This window comes from Triticum dicoccoides, chromosome 2A (genome assembly GCF_002162155.2).
Source record: "Triticum dicoccoides isolate Atlit2015 ecotype Zavitan chromosome 2A, WEW_v2.0, whole genome shotgun sequence".
In the NCBI taxonomy this organism is placed as follows: Eukaryota; Viridiplantae; Streptophyta; class Magnoliopsida; order Poales; family Poaceae; genus Triticum; species Triticum dicoccoides.
In genome coordinates, this window is record NC_041382.1 from 148233574 (window position 1) to 148253086 (window position 19513).

The 19513-nt window shown below is 44.9% G+C and overlaps 1 protein-coding gene and 1 long non-coding RNA gene across 2 annotated transcripts; one reads left to right on the forward strand and one right to left on the reverse strand.

Annotated features, from left to right (window-relative positions):
• Window positions 1-13692: 13692 nt before the first annotated feature.
• On the reverse strand, window positions 13693-15875 carry LOC119353910 (thaumatin-like protein 1). The gene is made up of 3 exons (XM_037620607.1): window positions 15546-15875; window positions 14719-15424; window positions 13693-14440 (listed from the first exon to the last, which is right to left on the reverse strand). Exons 1-3 carry the CDS (start codon window positions 15598-15600, stop codon window positions 14104-14106), a joined length of 1098 nt encoding a protein of 365 aa, XP_037476504.1. The 5' UTR covers window positions 15601-15875; the 3' UTR covers window positions 13693-14103.
• Window positions 15876-17717: 1842 nt separating this feature from the next.
• On the forward strand, window positions 17718-19136 carry LOC119359187. The gene is made up of 3 exons (XR_005172407.1): window positions 17718-17793; window positions 18275-18375; window positions 18938-19136. It is a non-coding gene; the product is annotated as an uncharacterized LOC119359187 (long non-coding RNA).
• Window positions 19137-19513: the final 377 nt, after the last annotated feature.

Below are 19513 nucleotides of genomic sequence, written 5' to 3' on the forward strand. Positions count from 1 at the left end.
TAAACCCTAGTTTATGTGTTGCTTCATAGGGGGCTGATTTGGATCCATATGTTTCATGCTATGGTTAGGTTTACCTTAATTTTTCTCTCATAGTTGCGGATGCTTGCGAGGGTGGTTAATCATAAGTGGGATGTTTGTCCAAGGAAGGGCAGTACCCAAGCACCGGTCCACCGACATATCAAATTATCAAAGTAACGAATGTGAATCATATGAGCATGATGAAAAGTAGCTTAACGATAATTCCCATGTGTCCTCGGGAGCGCTTTCCTTTATATAAGAGTTTGTCCAGGATTGAACTTTGCTACAAAAAGGATTGGGCCACCTTGCTGCACCTTGTTTACTTTTATTACTTGTTACCTATTACGAATTACCTTATCACAAAACTATCTGTTACCGATAATTTTAGTTCTTGTAGAGAATATCTTACTGAAAACTGCTTGTCATTTCCTTCTGCTCCTCGGTGGGTTTGACACTCTTACTTATCGAAAGGACTATGATGGATCCCCTATACTTGTGGGTCATCACACTTCAATGTAAATGTTATAGAACAATTGAAATATAATTCTGATATGATTGCTCGCTTGAGTGACTTGTTATTTAGAATCTCAAATGATGTTAGAGGTGTTGGAAAACATGCTTCTATAGTTTAAACTCAACTAGAACAAGTTGCTAAATCTCAAAGATTACTTGATGAAATGAATCACAATATGCATGACTTTGCTATTAGAGTTGCAACTAGAGGAGGTAAAATGACTTAGGAACCACTTTATCCTAAGGAACACCATAAAAGAATTGAACAAGATTCACAAAGAGCTAACACTAGTGCACCTAGTCCTTCCAGGAAGAAAAAGAAAAAGAAAAAGAAAAATGATAGGACTTTGCACACTTCTAGTGAACTTGAAATAGAAAAACCTCCTGACAATGAAAATGAAACTTCTATCTCTGATGCTGAAACCAATCTAGTAATGAACACTCACCTTGTAATAATGAAAAAGATAATGATGAGGTTCATGAAGACACTCAACCAACAAATGATAAAGAACCAGATAATGATGTTGAGATAGAACCACCTATTGATCTTGATAACCCACAAGCTAAAAATAAATGATATGACAAAAGAGACTTTGTGGCTAGGAAACACGGTAAAGAAAGAGAACCGTGGGTTCAAAAACATATGCCTTTTCCACCCAAGTCAACTAAAAATAATGATGATGAAGAATTTGAATGCTCTGCTAAAATGTTGAGGCCAGTCTTTTTGCGTACTCGCTTGACTGATATCCTGAAAATGCCTCCCTATGCAAAGTATATGAAAGACATCATCACAAATAAGAGAAAAATACCGGAAGCTAAAATCTCCACCATGCTTGCTAATTATACTTTTAAAGATGGTGTACCTAAAAAACTTGGAGATCCGGGAATACCAACTATACCATGCTCTATCAAAAAGAATTATGTGAAAACTGCTTTGTGTGATTTAGGAGTTGGTGTTAGTGTTATGCCTTTCTCTTTATATAAAAGACTTGACTTGAATAAACTCACACCTACTGAAATATCTTTGCAAATGGCTGACAAATCAACTGCCATACCTATCGGTATTTGTGAGGATGTGCCCGTTGTTGTTGCTAGTGTTACTATTTTGACTAACTTTGTTATACTTGAGATGCCCGAGGACGACAACATGTCGATTATCCTTGGTAGACCCTTCTTCAACACTGAAGGGGCTGTTATTGATTGCAATAAAAGCAAGGTCACTTTTCATATCAATGGTAATGAGCATACGGTGCACTTTCTGAAGAAACAATTCCAAGTGAATGGTATTAATGTTATTGAAAAATCTTCGACAATCACTATTGGAAGTTTTCAAATACCTCTACCTACTGTCGAAAAGAAATATGAAATTCTTATTGTTGGGGAAATGCATGTCTCCATTGAGGTAACTAAGTGATTTATGAAAGTTCTTCGGTTTCATGATAACTGGAAGTGGTTGTTAATAAGACTTGATCAACCTTATTAATGAATCATTTTTGAACGGTATGAAGTTGATGAATTTAGTAAGCACTACTTTTTGTCCCTACTTTTTATTTTCTATCTTTATTAGTTAAATAAAATAAAATGCCAGGTTTTGTCAGTTTTTTGAATTTCCCATGCAATAAAAAATGACCCAAAAATAAAAGTTCTTAGAATGCCTTGAAAATTTTATATGATTTTTTTCTGAATATTTAAAAAATTGGCGTAAAAATAACCAGAGGGGGGTGCACTAGGTGGGCAAAACCCACCTGGGCGCGCCAGCACCCCCTGGCGCGCCCTGGGGGGTTGGGTCCCCATGTGGGTCCCCACACTTATCTCTTCGTCCCACATTGTCACCTACCTCCAGAAAAAATCACTCTCCCTCTCTCTCCCAAGTTCTTGCTCATTTTGCTGCCAATTTCGAGCTCTTTGCTCGAAGCTCCACTTCCGAAACTGTTTCGGGAGATTGTTGCTTGGTATGTGACTCCACCATTTGTCCAATTAGTTTTTGTTTTAGTGGTTTATACTTTGAATAATTAGCTACTCTTGGTGCTGTTGTAGATGTGCTTGCATGTTGAATTCTTAGTGTTCTAAGTTGTTTGAATGCTTGTTATGGCCTCTATGTATCCCTATGAGTAGTTGCTATCAATCTTACAAAGTTTTGTTGACAAATTTTTGTCACTCCAAAATTTTTATTTTAGAAAATTGTACGCGGACATGAATATCTTCAGGAAATACGGCTCAAGGAAGAACTCCAAGGGTGTTATTGGGGAGTCTTCTAACAATGATCACCACCCTCGGAGCTTGGTAGAGGTACGGCCGTGCGAATGGCCGCACATCTTGTTCCTGCAAGAAGCTGGAATTCATGATGAGTTCATGCAATTCATTGCCAATGACGGTCTCATCGACTTCATCGCAGATGAGTGTGACCAGCACGAAATCCTCACAAATATGTTTGTTCAAAGCTTTACTTTCTTGCCTAGAAATAATCCTCCTGAAGTGAGCTTTGATCTATATGCTGAAAATCATTAGATACCACTTACTGAGTTTTGCGACATATGCTTGATCCCTTCTGACGGGAGCTTGGCCGAGCCTAGGTCGGCTGAGTTTGAGGATTTCTGTCGCACTTTGATAGTGGGTGATGAGAGGAGAGTGTCAGCCATCACAGCCGGTGGTTTACATTTTCCTGTTGTTCGTTACTTTGCATATTTCATTACCAAATGCTTGCTTGCTAGGGAGAATGTGGGTGCACTTAGTTCACCGGACCTTACTGTTTTACGTCGTGCCATTGAGGGCGACAACACGTATAGCTTGGGAGCTATCGTGGCTCGTCGCATGCACCTTAATAAATCTCATGGCAAAATACATGGTGGGATTTATGATACTCGTTTGGCGGCTCACTTCGAGGTTGAGATACGCCCTCAATATTACCCTCTCACCAACGTGTACCTAGACCGTTCAGCCATGGATCACTATCACTTTCTTGCACATGATCGTCCTGACATTGCCATTCCTTATAACTTGGTCTATAACATTGACACTCGTGATGTTATCCCCTTGCCTGCACCTGCTTTGTTTGATTCTGTTGCCAGGGGCGGATACCGGATTATGCCTGTGGACATCCTTGCCTACTGGAACGCTCACGCTGCTGCAGAAGCTGCACAGGCACCTCCACAGTGGGATCAGTGGATGCCCGCTCCTCAGCAGTGGGATGAATGGATGCCTGGTCCTCGGGATCCATACTACCCTCTAGGCTACTGATTCACTACCAAGTTAGGCTAAAAGCCTAAGCTTGGGGGAGTACGTGTTTCTCACCGACATTATATTCATGTTCACATATCATTCTATCTGTTGGTGTTCACACCTTTTCATTGTATCATCCATGCTTAGATTTATTTTTCTTGCTTTCTTCTTGTGTGTTTGAAAAACTTCAGAAAAACCAAAAAAAATAGTTGTAGTAATTTACTTTCTATGCATGCTTAGTAGTAGCACTAAAAAGAAAATCCAAAAAGATTTCCTTGCTCTTCTTTTGCCTGTTGGGAGCTTTCCCGTGTAAATAGTTTTTCTCGTTTTTGCTTATTATTTGCTTGTTGAAGAAAAAACCAAAAACTCCAAAAATATTTTAGTGTGTTTCTCTGAAATTCTTCTTTTACTCGAGTTGTACCGAGGAGAAGACCATGATGAAAATGTTGAGTGGCTCTCCTATGAATAACTGTTGAACTAATAAGAGCCCATTTTACCTTGTCTTCTCCTGTTGAATAAAATGTTTTGCAGATTCCAGCTTAGTCCATGGCACTCTTGCACTATTATTATTTTCATATCATTCGGTCGTGCAAGTGAAAGGCAATAATGACGACATCCGATGAACTGGCCATGGCAAAGAGAAACTGGTATGAACTCGACTTGTCTTGTCTGTGTAAATATGTTTAACCTAGTGCCCATGATTCAGCCCGTTATGATTAAACATGTTTGCAATGACAATTAGAGATTATAGTTTCTCATGCCATGCATAAGTAGCTGGGAGTGGATAATGATTGATCTTGGATATCAACATAGTGTTAAAATGATTGTGATGTAGATGACGATATGGTATCCTCCTCTGAATGTTCGAGTGGCTTGACTTGATACATGTTCATGCATGTGGTTGAATCAAAACCAACATAGCCTCTATAATGTTTATGTTCATGGTGTTCATATCTACTCATGCTAGTGTCCAATGTTACTTATGCATAATGCCTGGTTATGATTGTTGTTGCTCTCTAGCTGGCCGCTTCCCAATCTTAAATTGCTAGCCTTCGCCTGTACTAAGTGGGGATTCTGCTTGTACATCAAAAACCTTGAACCCAGAGTTATTCTAGATGAGTCCACCATACCTACCTATATACGGTATTACCCTGCCGTCCTAAGTAAATTTGCATGTGCCACCTCTAAAAACTTCTAAAAAAATTATCCGTTTTGTGTGCCCGGATCATTCATGGAACGAAAGGAGGTGGTCGATATCTTCTGTGCTAAGCATGTTATCCTCATGTCGAGTGTTTATTCACTCGCCATCGCATGAGGAAATGGGCGGCAATAGGGATGCCCAGTCCCAAACTGTAAAACACAAAATGAGTTCATCTCTTACATAATCAAACAAAAACTCCCAATGGAGTCAAAACCTTTACTTTTCGCTTGGGAACTGCCACTAGCGTGCTTAGCATGGAAGATGTTGATAACTGATGGTCGTGAAGTGAATAAGAAGGGTGCATGCAGTGGCGGAGCCAGGAATTAAGAATTAGGGCGGCCAAATGACTCAAACTTTGGATAACAGGGGCCAAACCATACTAACACATGTATTTTTATCTAAATAATGCACTGTTTATGTACTAACTAGCTGTAAATCAGTCAACTTAGGGGGGCCAGGGCCCCTACTGGCCCCCCTGTCTCCGCCACTGGGTGCATGTCCCAAAATATCATTTATCTCTGTTTTCAAAAATTGAGCTCTGGCACCTCTGCAAATCACTGCTTCCCTCTGCGAAGGGACTTTCTGTTTACTTTTATGTTGTGTCATCACCCTCTATAAACAAGCGCCAGAAACCGAGTAGAGCACGGCGGTCATGATTTATGCATTGTGTATAGCTAATGTTGGGTGCATCATGACTGGATCTTTTCTACCATGAATTACAATGTTTAGTCGCTGCTTGAACTTCAGAGGTGCTCTGCATTTATGTTTTGTGGTCTCAGAAAGGGCTAGCGAGATACCATTATTGTCAATTATATCATGGTTGTTTTGACAATGTGTTATTGTTTGAGATATATTATTGTTGCTCGCTAGCTGATTATGTCATTGATATGAATCATTATAATCTTTAAGAGTTATTGTTGACGTGGTTAGTTATAATGTTGGCTGAAAACCTGGGTGTTGTTTAAGCTTATTTATGCAAATAAGAGCAAAAGAGTTCGTAAAAGTTTTTCTTTCTCACTTTCAGTTTATCAACTGAATTGCTTGAGGACAAGCAAAGGTTTAAGCTTGGGGGAGTTCATACATCTCCAACGTATCTACTTTTTCTCACGCTTTTCCTCTAGTTTTGGACTCTAATTTGCATGATTTGAATGAAACTAACCACGGACTGACGTTGTTTTCAGCAGAACTACCATGGTGTTGTTTTCGTGCAGAAATAAAAGTTCTCGGAATGGAACGAAACTTTTTGAGGATTTTTTATACCAATAATAAGAATTTCTGGACTCAAGACCCACCTGAGAGGGGCCCCTGGGTGGGCACAACCCACCAGGGCGCGCCCCCCTCTCCTGGCACGCCCAGGTGGCTTGTACCCACCTGGTGGCCCCGCTGATGACCCCCCTGAAACTATAAATTCACATTATTCTGGAAAAAAAATCAGGGAGAAAGAATTATCATGATCCATGAGACGGAGCCGCCGCCAAGCCCTTTCTTCCTCGGGAGGGCAGATCTAGAGTCCGTTTGGGGCTCCGGAGAGGGGGATCTTCGATCTTCGTCATCACCAACCTATCTCCGTCGCCAATTCCATGATGCACCCCACCGGGAGTGAGTAATTCCTTCGTAGGCTCGCTGGTCGGTGAGGAGTTGGATGAGATTCATCATGTAATCGAGTTAGTTTTGTTAGGGCCTGATCCCTAGTATCCACTATGTTCTTAGATTGATGTTGTTATGACTTTGCCATGCTTAATGCTTGTCACTTTGGGCCCGGGTGCCATGATTTCAGATCTGAACCATTTATGAATTCATCATTATATCCATGTTTTAGATCCGATCTTGCAAGTTATAGTCACCTACTACAGTTATGATCCGGCAACCCCGGAGTGACAACAACCGGGCCCACTCCCGGTGATGACCATAGTTTGAGGAGTTCATGTATTCACTATGTGTTAATGCTTTGTTCCGGTTCTCTATTAAAAGGAGGCCTTAATATCCCTTAGTTTCCAATATGGACCCCGCTGCCACGGGAGGGTAGGACAAAAGATGTCATGCAAGTTCTTTTAATAAAGCACGTATGACTATTTACGAAATACAAGCCTACATTATATCGATGAACTGGAGCTAGTGTCGTATCGCCCTAGGTTATAACTGCCACTTGATGAATATTATCCAACAAGTCACCGATCCAATGCCTACGAATTTATCCTTATTGATCTTGTTGTGTTACTATTGCTATCATCACTGTTACACTTGCTATAAATTATTGTTACCACTGTTACTATTACCGTTGTTACTATCACTACTATCAAAACTATCAAACTACTTTGCTACCGATCATATTGCTGCAGATAATAAATCTCCAGGTGTGGTTGAATTGACAACTCAGCTGCTAATGCCTTCAAATATTCTTTGGCCCCCCTTGTGTCGAATCTATAAATTTGGGTTGAATATTCTACCCTCGAAAATTGTTGTGATCCCCTATACTTGTGGGTTATCAGTTGTTTGATATGTACCAACTCATTCAAAGGACCATTAAGAAATGCACTTTTCACATCTATTTGTTGCAACTTAAAATCATGATGAGATGCATAAGCAAGCAACATGCGAATAGATTCAAGATGAGCGACGGGGGCAAAGGTTTCACCGTAGTCAATGCCCTCGACTTGGGAGTAGCCTTGTGCCACCAATCTTGCCTTGTTTCGAACAACCACACCATTCGCATCTTGCTTGTTCTTGAAGATACATTTGGTTCCAATGACATTGTGTTCCTCCATTGGCCTTGTCACTAATTCCCAAACTTGGTTGCGCTCAAAGTTGTTGAGTTCATCATGCATGGCTTCAAGCCAATCCTCATCATCGAGCGCCTCATGTACCTTTTGGGGTTCAACACATGAAACAAACGCGTGATGCTCACAAAAGTTTGACAATTGTTTATGAGTAATTACCCCTCTTCTCAAGCTTCCAAGCACATTCTCCATGACATGTTGACGCTCGAGCTTGGAAGCCACCTTAGCGGCGCGGCGCTCCAAGAGTTCCTTAATGGGCACTTGAGGATCATCATCTTGTTCATCTTGAGCACCGTCCTGAGCTTGCCCTTGATCTTGAGAATCCTCTTGATCTTAAGCTTGCTCGGCATCATGAACTTGATATTGGGCATCACTTGGTGCAACACCATCATCATGAGGTTGATCTTGCCCTTGATCTTGTTCACTTGGTTGAGGGTCTTCACTTTGTTCTTCGGAAGTGTGTGGGTCTTGTTGGTGATGGCTCCACTCGAGTAGAGAATTGTCCTTATCCTTCGGCCACAAGGGGTTCCTCAATGGGGAGAATTTGACCAATCCCCATTATTCTTATGGCTTGAGGAGGAATTTCATCACCTACTCCCTCCGTTCCAAATTACTCGTCGCTGAAATGGATGTATCTAGAACTAAAATACTTCTAGATACATTCATACCTGCGACAAGTAATTCGGAACAGAGGGAGTACATCACAAAGACCACTTTGCTCCACTTGGGAGCCATTATTTTCATCAAACTCCACATTACACGTCTCCTCAATGAGTCTGGTGGACTTGTTGAGGACACGGTAAGCATGAGAGTTTGTAGCATAACCAACAAATATGCCCTCTTGAGCTCTAGGTTCAAATTTAGACAAATGAACACCTTTATTGAGAATGAAACACTTACACCCGAACAACCGAAAGTACTTGAGGTTGGGCTTGTTACCGGTAAGTATCTCATATGGAGTCTTGTTCAAGCCTTTGCGAAGGTAGAGCCGATTGGATGCATGCCATGCGGTGTTGATGGCTTCGGCCAAAAAGTTGTACGGAGATTTGAATTCCGCCATCATGGTCCTTACCGCATCCATCAACGTCCAGTTATTCCTCTCCGCCACACCATTTTGTTGAGGGGTATAGGGTGTGGCATATTGGTGCTTGATCCCCTCGTCACTAAGAAACTCATCCAAGGTGTAGTTCTTGAACTCGGTGCCATTGTCACTTCTAATCATCAATATCTTTGCTTCATGTTGGCGTTGAGCTTCATTTGCAAAGTTGATGACAGTTTGTTGAGTCTCAGTCTTCCTCTTGAAGAAGTATACCCATGTATATCTTGAGTAGTCATCCACAATCACCAAGCAATACTTTCTTCCACCAAGAATATCAAAGGATGGAGGACCAAAGAGATCCATGTGAAGGAGCTCAAAGGGCCTCTTCGAGTAGATGATAGTCGAGGGTTGGTGGGTTGTATCATGTAACTTTCCTTCGATACAAGCACTACAAGCACGATCTTTGGCAAAACTCAGGTTTGTTAGTCCATGGACGTGATCCCCTTTGAGGAGACTTTGCAAAGATCTCATATTGACATGGGAAAGTCGGCGATGCCAAAGCCAACCCACATCTAGCCATTAGGCAAGTCACGGTCTTAGTGGGTTGCTCCGAAAATTTCACCACATAGAGACCGTTCTTGACATGCCCAACAAAGGCTACTTTAAGAGTCTTGCTCCACAAAAGGGCCACGGTATCAATATCAAAGAATGTTGCAAAGCCCATAAGTGCAAGTTGACAAACGGAAAGTAAATTGCATGCAAGGGACTCAACAAGCATGACCTTCTCAATAGATAAATCTTGAGAGATGAACACCTTGCCAAGTCCCAATACCTTAGATGTTGAAGCATCATCGAATTGGACATGGGTGGGCATAGATGGAATTGGATGCGCATCCACCACCAAGTCCTTGCTCCCGGTCATATGATTTGTTGCTCCACTATCGAGCAACCATGACACCCTACTGGAAGCAAACTCCTACAAGAGATCAATGCTTGGATCTAGGTATCCATTTTCTAATGGGTCCTTTGATGTTAGTAACAAGGGTCTTAGGAACCCAAATAGACCATCCAATGTACACATAAGAAGAGCCAACAAGTTTGGCATAAACATGATATCACGAGCACGACACAAAACATAGGAGGGGTTAAAGTCGTCGGCTTGTTGGTAGGGGCAGTTTTGCCCTTCTTGGCATTACCACCCAAAACCTTGTTTTTCTTCTTCTCATGAGTGCTCTCACCCGCCTTGATAAAGATTTCCTTGAGCGGGAGAGGTTGCTTGGTCTTGTTCTTCTTTTTCTTCTTTGACTTGGGTACAAACCCAAGTCCTTCCTTTTGATTACTCAAAAGGTCATTGAGGTCCTTCTCGCCTTGTATGCATGTCACAAGGCCCTTCTCAAGTTGCTCTTTCAACTTGGCATTTTTCTCCACAAGATGCACATGCTCACAACAAGGGTTAGTAGCATGGGCATTATCAATTAGGACGAAAGGGGGACACGTGGAAATCTCCTTGGTTATCTTAACTTGGAGTTTATCAAGAGACTCCTTGAGAGAAGCATGAACACCCTCAAGACCTTGTGAGCCTTGTCAAGTGTATCAAACTCTTCCTTGAGTCTATCATGGCCATCCCCGAGTGCAACTTTCTCGGATTTAAGCACACGAGTAAGAACAATAGCATGATCAAGATCTTTTTGTAATTTAGCATGATCAACGTTGTGTGACTCCTCAAGAGTCAAATGAAGACCTCGCTCTTCCTCCAGAGCAATGGAAAGATCCGCAATCTCATCGGCATAGTCACGACTATGCCCCTCCAACTTGGAGATAGTATCCTCATGAGACTCAATGATATCATTGGCCTCGCCAAGTTGTTTCAAGCGAGCAACAAAGTGCTTCTTGGATTCACCTTTGAGCTTACTCACGAACTTGGTAAACTCATTCTCATCAACATTCACCATCTCACTATCGTCAACACAATCTAACAATGAAGGAGTATTAGTGATGGTGGTTTTGATGTTTGAGGTTACCTTGTTGATACCTTTGGCCATGAGACACTTGGCAATGGTGTTCTCGTTGGGGTGTCGAAGAGAGACACCTTGGAGGGGGAAGATGTGGCAATGGCCACGGTTGCTGTTGCCATTCCTTCACCACTTGTATCTTCATCATCATCATCGGAGGCGTACTCTTCATGTTCCACCAAGCCCTTTGGAGGTATCTTCTGTGTGAAGTTGTTCTTGCTTGGGAAAGACTTGGCTTTGTCTTTGCGAATGAGTTTGCCACCATTGTCTTCCCTCTTCCGATAAGGGCACTCCGCTACAAAGTGACTCACATTGCCGCAATTGTAGCAAGTCCTCACACGTTGCTTGCTCTTTGATCCACTTGAGTTGTTCTTGGTGAAGTTGGGCCTTGAGTTCCTCTTGTTGCCCTAAAATTGCCTTGATGCAAGAGCCCTGTGCTCATGGTAAGCATATTTGGTGTCCTCGGGGCAACTCTCCTCTTCATCCTCCTCTTCTTCTTCCGGAATGGTCTTGGACTTCAAGGCAAGAGTGGGTGAGCTTTTCTTTGACCGGACACGAGCAAGAGCATTGTCGGCAGTCTTGTTCATGATGTTCATGGCAATGAGCTCACCCAACACTTCACTTGAGGTTAAGGTGTGGAAGTCCGGCCTTTGACGAATCACGGAGGACATGGCCTTGTTGAAAGGCATGATGGCCTTTAGAAACTTGCGCTTGATCCAATTGTCATCTGTATCCTTGCTCCCATGGTCTTGGAGAGCAACCGCAAGAGTAGTCACCCTCTGATAGAGATCACGCGGATCCTCGTCTTCTAGCATCACGAATTCATCGGCCTCATCAAGGACCACTTCAAAGTTGGACCATTGGATGCTTGAGCTTCCCTTATACAAAGATATGATGTGTTCCCAACAATCCTTTGCACGAGTGAAGGGACGCAAGTGTGATAGATTTTCGGGAGGAACCGCATCTTGAAGGATGAACAAGGTGGAGTGGTTCTATTGATTGTCCACTTCTTCTCTTGGGGTGAGGTTGTTTGGATCATGCGGGTAGAGGCCTTGCCCAATGACTCTCCAAAGGTTTGTTGAGCTATGATTCAAATGAGACTTGATGCGAAAAACTCAATTAGGAAAATCACCCTTAATAAGCTTAGGAGGAGGACCAAGATGGTTAATGCGCGGTGTAGGGACGGTCCTCCATAGAACGGGGAGGGGGAACTGAGGCAAAGGTTCCCGTCCCATTCTTGTCATGAGGGGAATAGGTTTGAGTACCTTTAGTCGCTTCCTTGCTGGAATTGGCCTCCGACTCCGATGCGGTGGGATTAACCACAAGCAATGGATCGGGAGTAGCTTTCAACCCCTCAAGCAATTCTTTAAACACGGATTTGACCTCGGTCATCATAGACATCTTAAGTGAAGCCATGGCTTCATTTAAGTCGTCTCGAGTGATCGAAGTCAACTCCACGGCCTCGGGCACTTCCTCCTCGGTGTCAACCATACTCTTCGGGTGGTGAAACCCTTAATAAAGAGATGAGGCTTTGATACCAATTGAAAGGATCGATATGGTTGACTAGAGGGGGGGTGAATAGGCAACTACCATTTTTTAGCTTTTCTTCACAAATTAGGTATAGCAACAAATAGGTTGTCTAGATATGAAACTACGTGAGCAACCTATATGATGCTAACAACAACTACAACAAGTGCAAGCAAAGGACACAACACAAGTAAAGCTTACACAAAGTAAAGGTATGAAATAACCACAAGTGGAGCCGGTGGAGACGAGTATGTGTTACCGAAGTTCTTTCCCTTTAAGGGGAAGTACGTCTCCGTTGGAGCGGTGTGGAGGCACAATGCTCCCCAAGAAGCCACTAGGGCCACCGTATTCTCCTCACGCCCTCACACAAAGCGAGTTGCCGTGATTCCACTGGTGGTGCCCTTGAAGGCGGCGACCGAACCTTTACAAACAAGGTTGGGGCAATCTCCAAAACTTAATTGGAGACTCTCAACAACACCATGAAGCTTCACCATAATGGAACGTGGCTCCGAGGTGACCTCAACCATCTAGGGTGCTCAAACACCCAAGAGTTACAAGTTCGATAAGGGATTAGTGGGAGGAATCAAATTTCTCTTGGTGGAAGTGTAGATCGGGGCCTTCTCAACCAATTCCTAGAAAATCAACAAGTTTGATTGGCTAGGAAGAGAGATCGGGCGAAAACGAGCTTTTGGAGCAACAATGGAGTTATGGTAGGAAGAGGTAGGTCTTCTTGGAGAAGAAGACCCCCTTTTATAGTGGGGGACACAATCCAACCGTTATCCCCGTGCTCAGCCCGCCGCGCGCGATACTACCGCTTGCCGCAGTGGTACTACCGCTGGGACCGTGCACAACAGTTTACAAGAGCACAGGGGAGGGATAAAAGGGAGAAAGCCACGAGCGGTACTGGCAGCTATGGTAGGTGCGGTACTACCGCTCCTACTGTCGCTGCTCGGATGGGCCTAGATGGGGTCAGCGGTAGTAAGTCAGAGGGACTACCGCTGAACCCGACACGAGAAACCAGAGGCCCGAATCGAGGCGGTAGTACAGCGGTACTACCGCTGCCGACCGCGGTACTGCCACTGGCTACAACCAGAGCCACTCCAGCACAACGGAAGGACACTCCAAAGACGCAGGAAAGAGGTAGGGGTGCAAGGGAGTTGTGTACGTGTTGATTCCACCCAAACCTTTTCCGATACGGATCCCCTCTTGATATTACGGTATATCCTACGACTCAAGTCCATCGAAAATGAAACGAGGAAAAAACACCGTCTTCTCTTTTAAACACCGGGGATAGAAATTGTCTCTACCAAATAAAGAAATATCCTGAAATGTTCAATGCACACGATTAGACCGCAACATCAATCACCAAAACCACTTAAGGAGAAATAAGCCCTAACAGTTATGCATTTTGGCACTAAAGTACATCAGAATGTGCTTTAGCTAAATACACTGCAAATTGCTCGAATCAAATTTTGGCTGATTTTTCAAAGCTGATTCGAATAGCTTTTTGTTTCAAAAAAGGCTGTATCTGGTCCTGAAACTGAAACAAACACCCGCCTAAGTGTCCCTGCGTTGTCTCGGTTAGGGATGGCCGTCGGCAGCCTTGGCCGAGTTACAATGCTACTTATACCGGAGCTGAACTAAGCTAAAACATCGGTTTAACCAACAATCTACGTACAACAAAATCCCATCAACACGGAATGTTACAATGGTTTTCTCCGAATCTAACCCTACAACCAATCTCTCTTTTCACCCGTACACATTGCACCGATCAATCAGTGCTCCGCCGACCTCCATCTATCGCAGCAGATGGAGCGCGAGCAGTACCAATGGCGCGGCGACTAGCCGCCCGGAGGCTGCCGCTGCCGCTGCCGCGCCCGTCGCGTCGCCGGTGGCCATGTTGGCGAGCCAGGCGTCGCTGCTGGTGCCCCCGAGGATCACGCCCTGCCCCTGGATGCTGCCGCCACCACCAGTCCCGGCCTCGCCGCCCATCGGCATCGGCATGCTGTCCTGGTTGGCGTCCGTGAACGTCATCCCCGGCATCATCGCCGGCGTATCCGTCACAGGCACCGTCGTCGGCGTGGGGGTCGTTTGCGTCGGCGTTGTGGCCGCCGGCACCGTGGTCGACTTCTGGCTGCTCGTATGACAAAAGGACAGAACAGGGGCACATGGTGAGGTCACGGGAATGGCGGAAACAGTAAACCAAACGCACATAACGGCGAAAAAAGCTCGTCTTTTATGCCCACCCTGCTCTGCTGCTAAGCTAAAATATCTTGCCAGATTCAGATCTGCAGATCTCTTCCTATCATTTTCCATTTTAATCACTAATCTCCCTTGGCAAGGCAAGAACCAACCAGATCGGGACTTGGAGGGCGTCAGTGGAGGAGTGATGGCACTGAGACTGAGACTGACCTCGGGGTGGCGCCGGGGCAGAAGGTGACGGTGTAGTCGGGGCCGCCGGCGCAGGTGAAGGTGGAGGTGGGGTCGTCGAAGGCGTAGCTGTAGGAGCGCGGGCAGGCCATCTTGAACACCTGCGAGTAGGACGTCGGCCGGCACGTCCCGGGGTTGGCGTAGGCGCCGCTGCAGCAGTACTCGGGCCGCCCGAACGCGTCGCACGCGCTCCGGCAGGCCGCGCCGCCGCCGGACCGGAGCTCGGCGGGGCACATCGCGTTCAGGTCCGCCGCGCACCCCGCCGAAGCGCAGGACCCGGCGGTCGACGCGCCGCCGGGGCGCTCCCCGGAGGACGGCTCCACCAGCACCGGCAGGTTGTACCCGTCCACCAGGCTGACGTCGTAGAAGTCCAGCCCGCCCGTGCCGTCGAGCGTGAACTCGGCCAGCGTCGCTGGGGGCGCCGCGCCGGCCCCGGCGCACTCGGCCGTGCCGGAGCCGCAGTCGCCGGTGGCGCAGACGAGCCGCCCCGTGGCGCCGTCCTGCGCGCATCCGGTGCGGGCCCAGAGGCGGCCGGACCAGGCCGAGGGCGCCGGCACAGCGCGCGACGCGCCCGGCGGGAGCTCGAACCCCGTGGTGCCGAGCCGAGCCGTGCCAGCGTTGGACAGGACGCCCGGCCACACCGTGTCGGCGCACCGGTTGACGAACGTGAACATCGCCGCCTCCCCCTCTGCACACCACCAAGAAACACAGCGCGCCGCGTCAGCTCGCCCGCCATTACCCTACCGAAACTCACTCACACCAAGCAAAGAAGAAACCAGGAAGCATCGATTTACCACAAATCTATTTACCTCTCCATGAAATCAGAAGGAGCACAATGACGGCGATGCATCCCGGCAGCCCCATCGAGGATAGCTGCTAGTAGACGCAATGCAGAGCTCGGTGGCAAGCGCGTGCAATGTCAGGACAGAGCAGCGCACCAACTGCTCGGTACTCACTCTCACTCTTCGGCAACTGGTAATGGTGTGTGGTAGCGTGACAGTTTGGTTGATTTGGAGGAGATGGAGAAAGACGAGGGGAATGGGCGCGCAGGAAAGAGAGGGGGAAAGGATAGGGGAGGGGGAATCTTTAGTGTGGCTCCCGATGAACTTCTTTACTTTAGCCTTTGTTTGGGTACCCCGGTGCCGGTGGCATCGAGCATGGGCACACGTACGGTAAATTCTATTCTGCTTGGGCTGGCTCGCGAAACTGCTGCCCGCCGTGAAAGATGATTTTTCTCTATCTCTACTACCGTTAAACAAGCAAACATTTTCTTCCCTAAACGCACCCCGCTAACATACACATAACTACATAGGATAGTTAGAGCCTCATGATTATGCCTATTCATTTAGGTCTAGCTGTCCAAATAACAACTCACCGTCATCAAAAGTACGGTTAGCAATTTGCAGGGGCGGACGAAAACTCTGCCATCCGCACCCGCACCCGCATTTGTTAGGCGACAGAAAAAAAGCACAATATATACGGGAAACAACCCGTCCGCTCCACACGAGCGAGCTGTTGGGCGGTGGCGGCCGGCTTCGTCGCACGGTGGGTCGCCTGGGATGCGTCGATGCGACGGTCACAGGCAGCAGCGGGTCGCCCAGGATGCACCGATCGCGGGCAGTGGCGGGTCCCAACCGATGGTTGTGGGTTAAGCCGGGGCAGCGGCGCATCTTCGGTAGATGAGGAGAGGGCAGGAGAGGGAGAGGCCTGGCGGCGGCCGAGGAGATGCTTGCCGACGAGCGGGCTCCGGCGGCCACCTGGCTCTCAGAGTTGGATCAGGGCGCTAGGGTTTCCCCGCCGTCGACTCACATGCCACAACAGTCAGGGGGTGACGCGAAGATAGCAGTCTGACGGTGATGGCGGTAGCAGGTTCAAGATCTGGCGCCCTCTTCTCCTCTACGCCCACAAAAAACAGCTAGTTGGATGGATTTTTTCTTGGAGGAGCACATGCACATATGGAAACTGCAGCCGTCAGCTTGCTTGATCCAACAGGCATGGGAACACAATCGATTTGATGACCAAGTGTGTGTTGTCCATGGAAGCGGGCTCCCCTACCCAGGCCCTCCTCTGCAAGGCCAGTTGGGTATGTTTGATTTCTTTAGTACATGCAATGACAACCACCATTATTCATGATATATTCTGAAGATAGAATATTAGCAGTGCAACATCTTTGTTGGTTTAATCAAATACTTCAGCCAGCTTCAATTTTTAGCCTGCTCAGTCATTTTGGATTGTTTAGTTTCTGTTTTGGGTGCATGTCTTCAATAGAACAATAAAGTGATTTCAGGTGCTAAAATAAACACTAAAGGCTACTTCCTCATGGCGACTACATGTGTAGAAAGATGATCCCAATGGAGGAGATCCCGACTATCCATGTGAAGCCGGGGTGGAAGAAGGGCACGAAGTTTTTCTGGTACAGTTATGTGTTTCAAAAAGTTATTTGGGGTGTAATTTTTATATTATCACTAAGTCTATGAAGTTATATTTCCAAATATTTCACTTTTGGCATAAGCTGAGGCACCATTTATTTTAAAATATTTTCTGAAGTAAAATTTGTGAATAAACTGCATGATGTTTCAAGTGTGTGAATTGCACTTTTGCTAAAAAAAATAAGATAACAAGGTGCATGATATGAATGGTTGTGGCTTATGGGGTCAGTCGGGGAGGCGGCGACGGCTGGGAGCAGCGACACATCGGCAAACTGCAATGCATGTGTAGCGCGCAGTGGCAGCGGCTGCATGGCCACAATGGACGAGCAACAACGCGAAGCAAGTGCAGGTGGGGCCGTGGGGGTAAGAGTAAGTATCACTTGTCATGTTTAACTCATGGCCAACAAAGAGTATCACTTGACACTCCTTATCGGAAAAATACTGTTGTGACGATTATATATGTATGTGTCCACTCAGTTGGTCATTTAGTATTAATTTCTTATCACTTCGCTTTTCTTGCAGTCAAGTTTTGAAACTGGGCTATGATGAGAAGTTCATCCATATATGGGAATTCTACCTTGTATACTCTGCCGCTGGTTTCAAGTCATGAGCAGTTAGAGATTACCAGGTCCGAATGTATATACGTGTGCTCTCTGTATAGGTTTACCTACATTATTCCTAGACAAATGGAAGTCATATATACCCTCTGTTCTTCAAATATCATCTTACTAGAAATTGTTTGGTGCTATCCAATGTAGACTAAAATTTGAGTTGATGTTGATTTCTGCAACTATGTTAATCTCAGCCATATGATTAAGAGATATCTGTAGATAACATGTATTTGAGTAAAAAGTAGATTAAGAGAGATCTGTAGATAACATGTCTTTGAGTAAAAAGTAGTAAATTAGAAACTTTGGTGAACCGGAGAAAGCAAGCTTTCATCGTCGACATTGTAAATAACCCGGGATAGAGACTTGACGGCCACATAATTATTTTACACTGACCTACCGAATCATGAAACAATATTGCTGAGCTTCAACATTTTGTTAAAACATCACACAGAAAATTATATACAACCGACCAGATTGTTAAATCCTGATGTGTTTCAGGCTGAACTCAAGAAATGTGAATAAGCAAGAAAGCTTCTGAAGAGATCAGTGCATAATCTCTTAGGCAACTGCTACTGCAATTGAGTCCTTTCCAAGAACCGGTAAGATCTTTCTACAGATCTTTGCGGCGTATCTCTTTTAAACTTACCGGGATTTTACGTAGTTGCTTTTCCTCTAACAAGGTGCATCTATATATATATATATATATATATATATATATATATATATATATATATATATATATATATTTGAATCTTTGGTATTCGGTACATTTTATAGAACTGATAACTTTGAATCTTTCAGTCTTTCATCAGATCATGCTTACTGTTGGCTTTGCACTTGAATAATTAAAAGTGCCAGGACAGTACGCATTTTCGTCATTTTAGCCATTAAACTTACTTATGTATCTTTGGTATATTCATCTTAGTTAGGAAGGTCTTTGAGTGGATTTGGTCATCCTAAATTTTGTGTGGATTCTTTTTATATTCCCTCTCCCCATTTCCTTACCATGAATCTAACGCTTTATTGATCTGTTTTTAGCTTCTAGATGTTCTGCAACTATATACACAATAGATATTGTTTGTCTGAATTGTAGTTTCACTCGATGAGAAGCTGAGATAAACTGAGAATGGGGCAAAAAAAATTGACTCTTCCTACTCGCAGGCGGTGCCCGTTATGACTCCCATGGGTGGTTCTACCACAACCATCAAACCTTCAAATTCTGAAGATAACAAGCAGCCCAAATCCAAGAAGAAAACTAATTTAGTTATGCCAAGACTGCTGTTTTTTGTGTATCTTTGTTCCAACTTTGCATTGACACCATGTATGCTTGGACAATGTTTATATGTTCCTTTGATTTTCACCCAAGACAGTAAAAACTCTGAAATCTTCATAGGGTATTTGATTCCATTTTTACTATACAATAGACTCAATAGGCTATGCCCTTACATTCTCTGTGGAGAAGTTCAGCCAGTTGATTTGTGATATTTTCTTCTGATTTCTTGGTGGCATGATTGGCATTGTGAAAAGATAATTTATGGGTTTGTAGGTATTCTTTTGTTTATAGAGAAAGGGTCATCCTATAGTATGAATTCAAAATTGTATACTCGCATGAATTTGACATGGTTTAATTGCGACGTGCGTTGCACGTGCACGCTTACTAGTCTTCGATAAAAAGCAAACTATCTATACGGATTTGATCGTAGGAGCATCTCTAGCACACCCCTTGTATCACGCCGG

Excerpts from the sequence above, each read along its gene's own strand:
- LOC119353910 (XM_037620607.1), bottom strand. The coding sequence starts at position 15,600 with ATGGGGCTGCCGGGATGCATCGCCGTCATTGTGCTCCTTCTGATTTCA. Across the intron at positions 15,425-15,545 it reads CCTTCTGATTTCATGGAGAG|AGGGGGAGGCGGCGATGTTC; the intron begins GTAAATAGATTT and ends GGTGGTGTGCAG. Across the intron at positions 14,441-14,718 it reads TGCCCCGGCGCCACCCCGAG|CCAGAAGTCGACCACGGTGC; the intron begins GTCAGTCTCAGT and ends TCATACGAGCAG.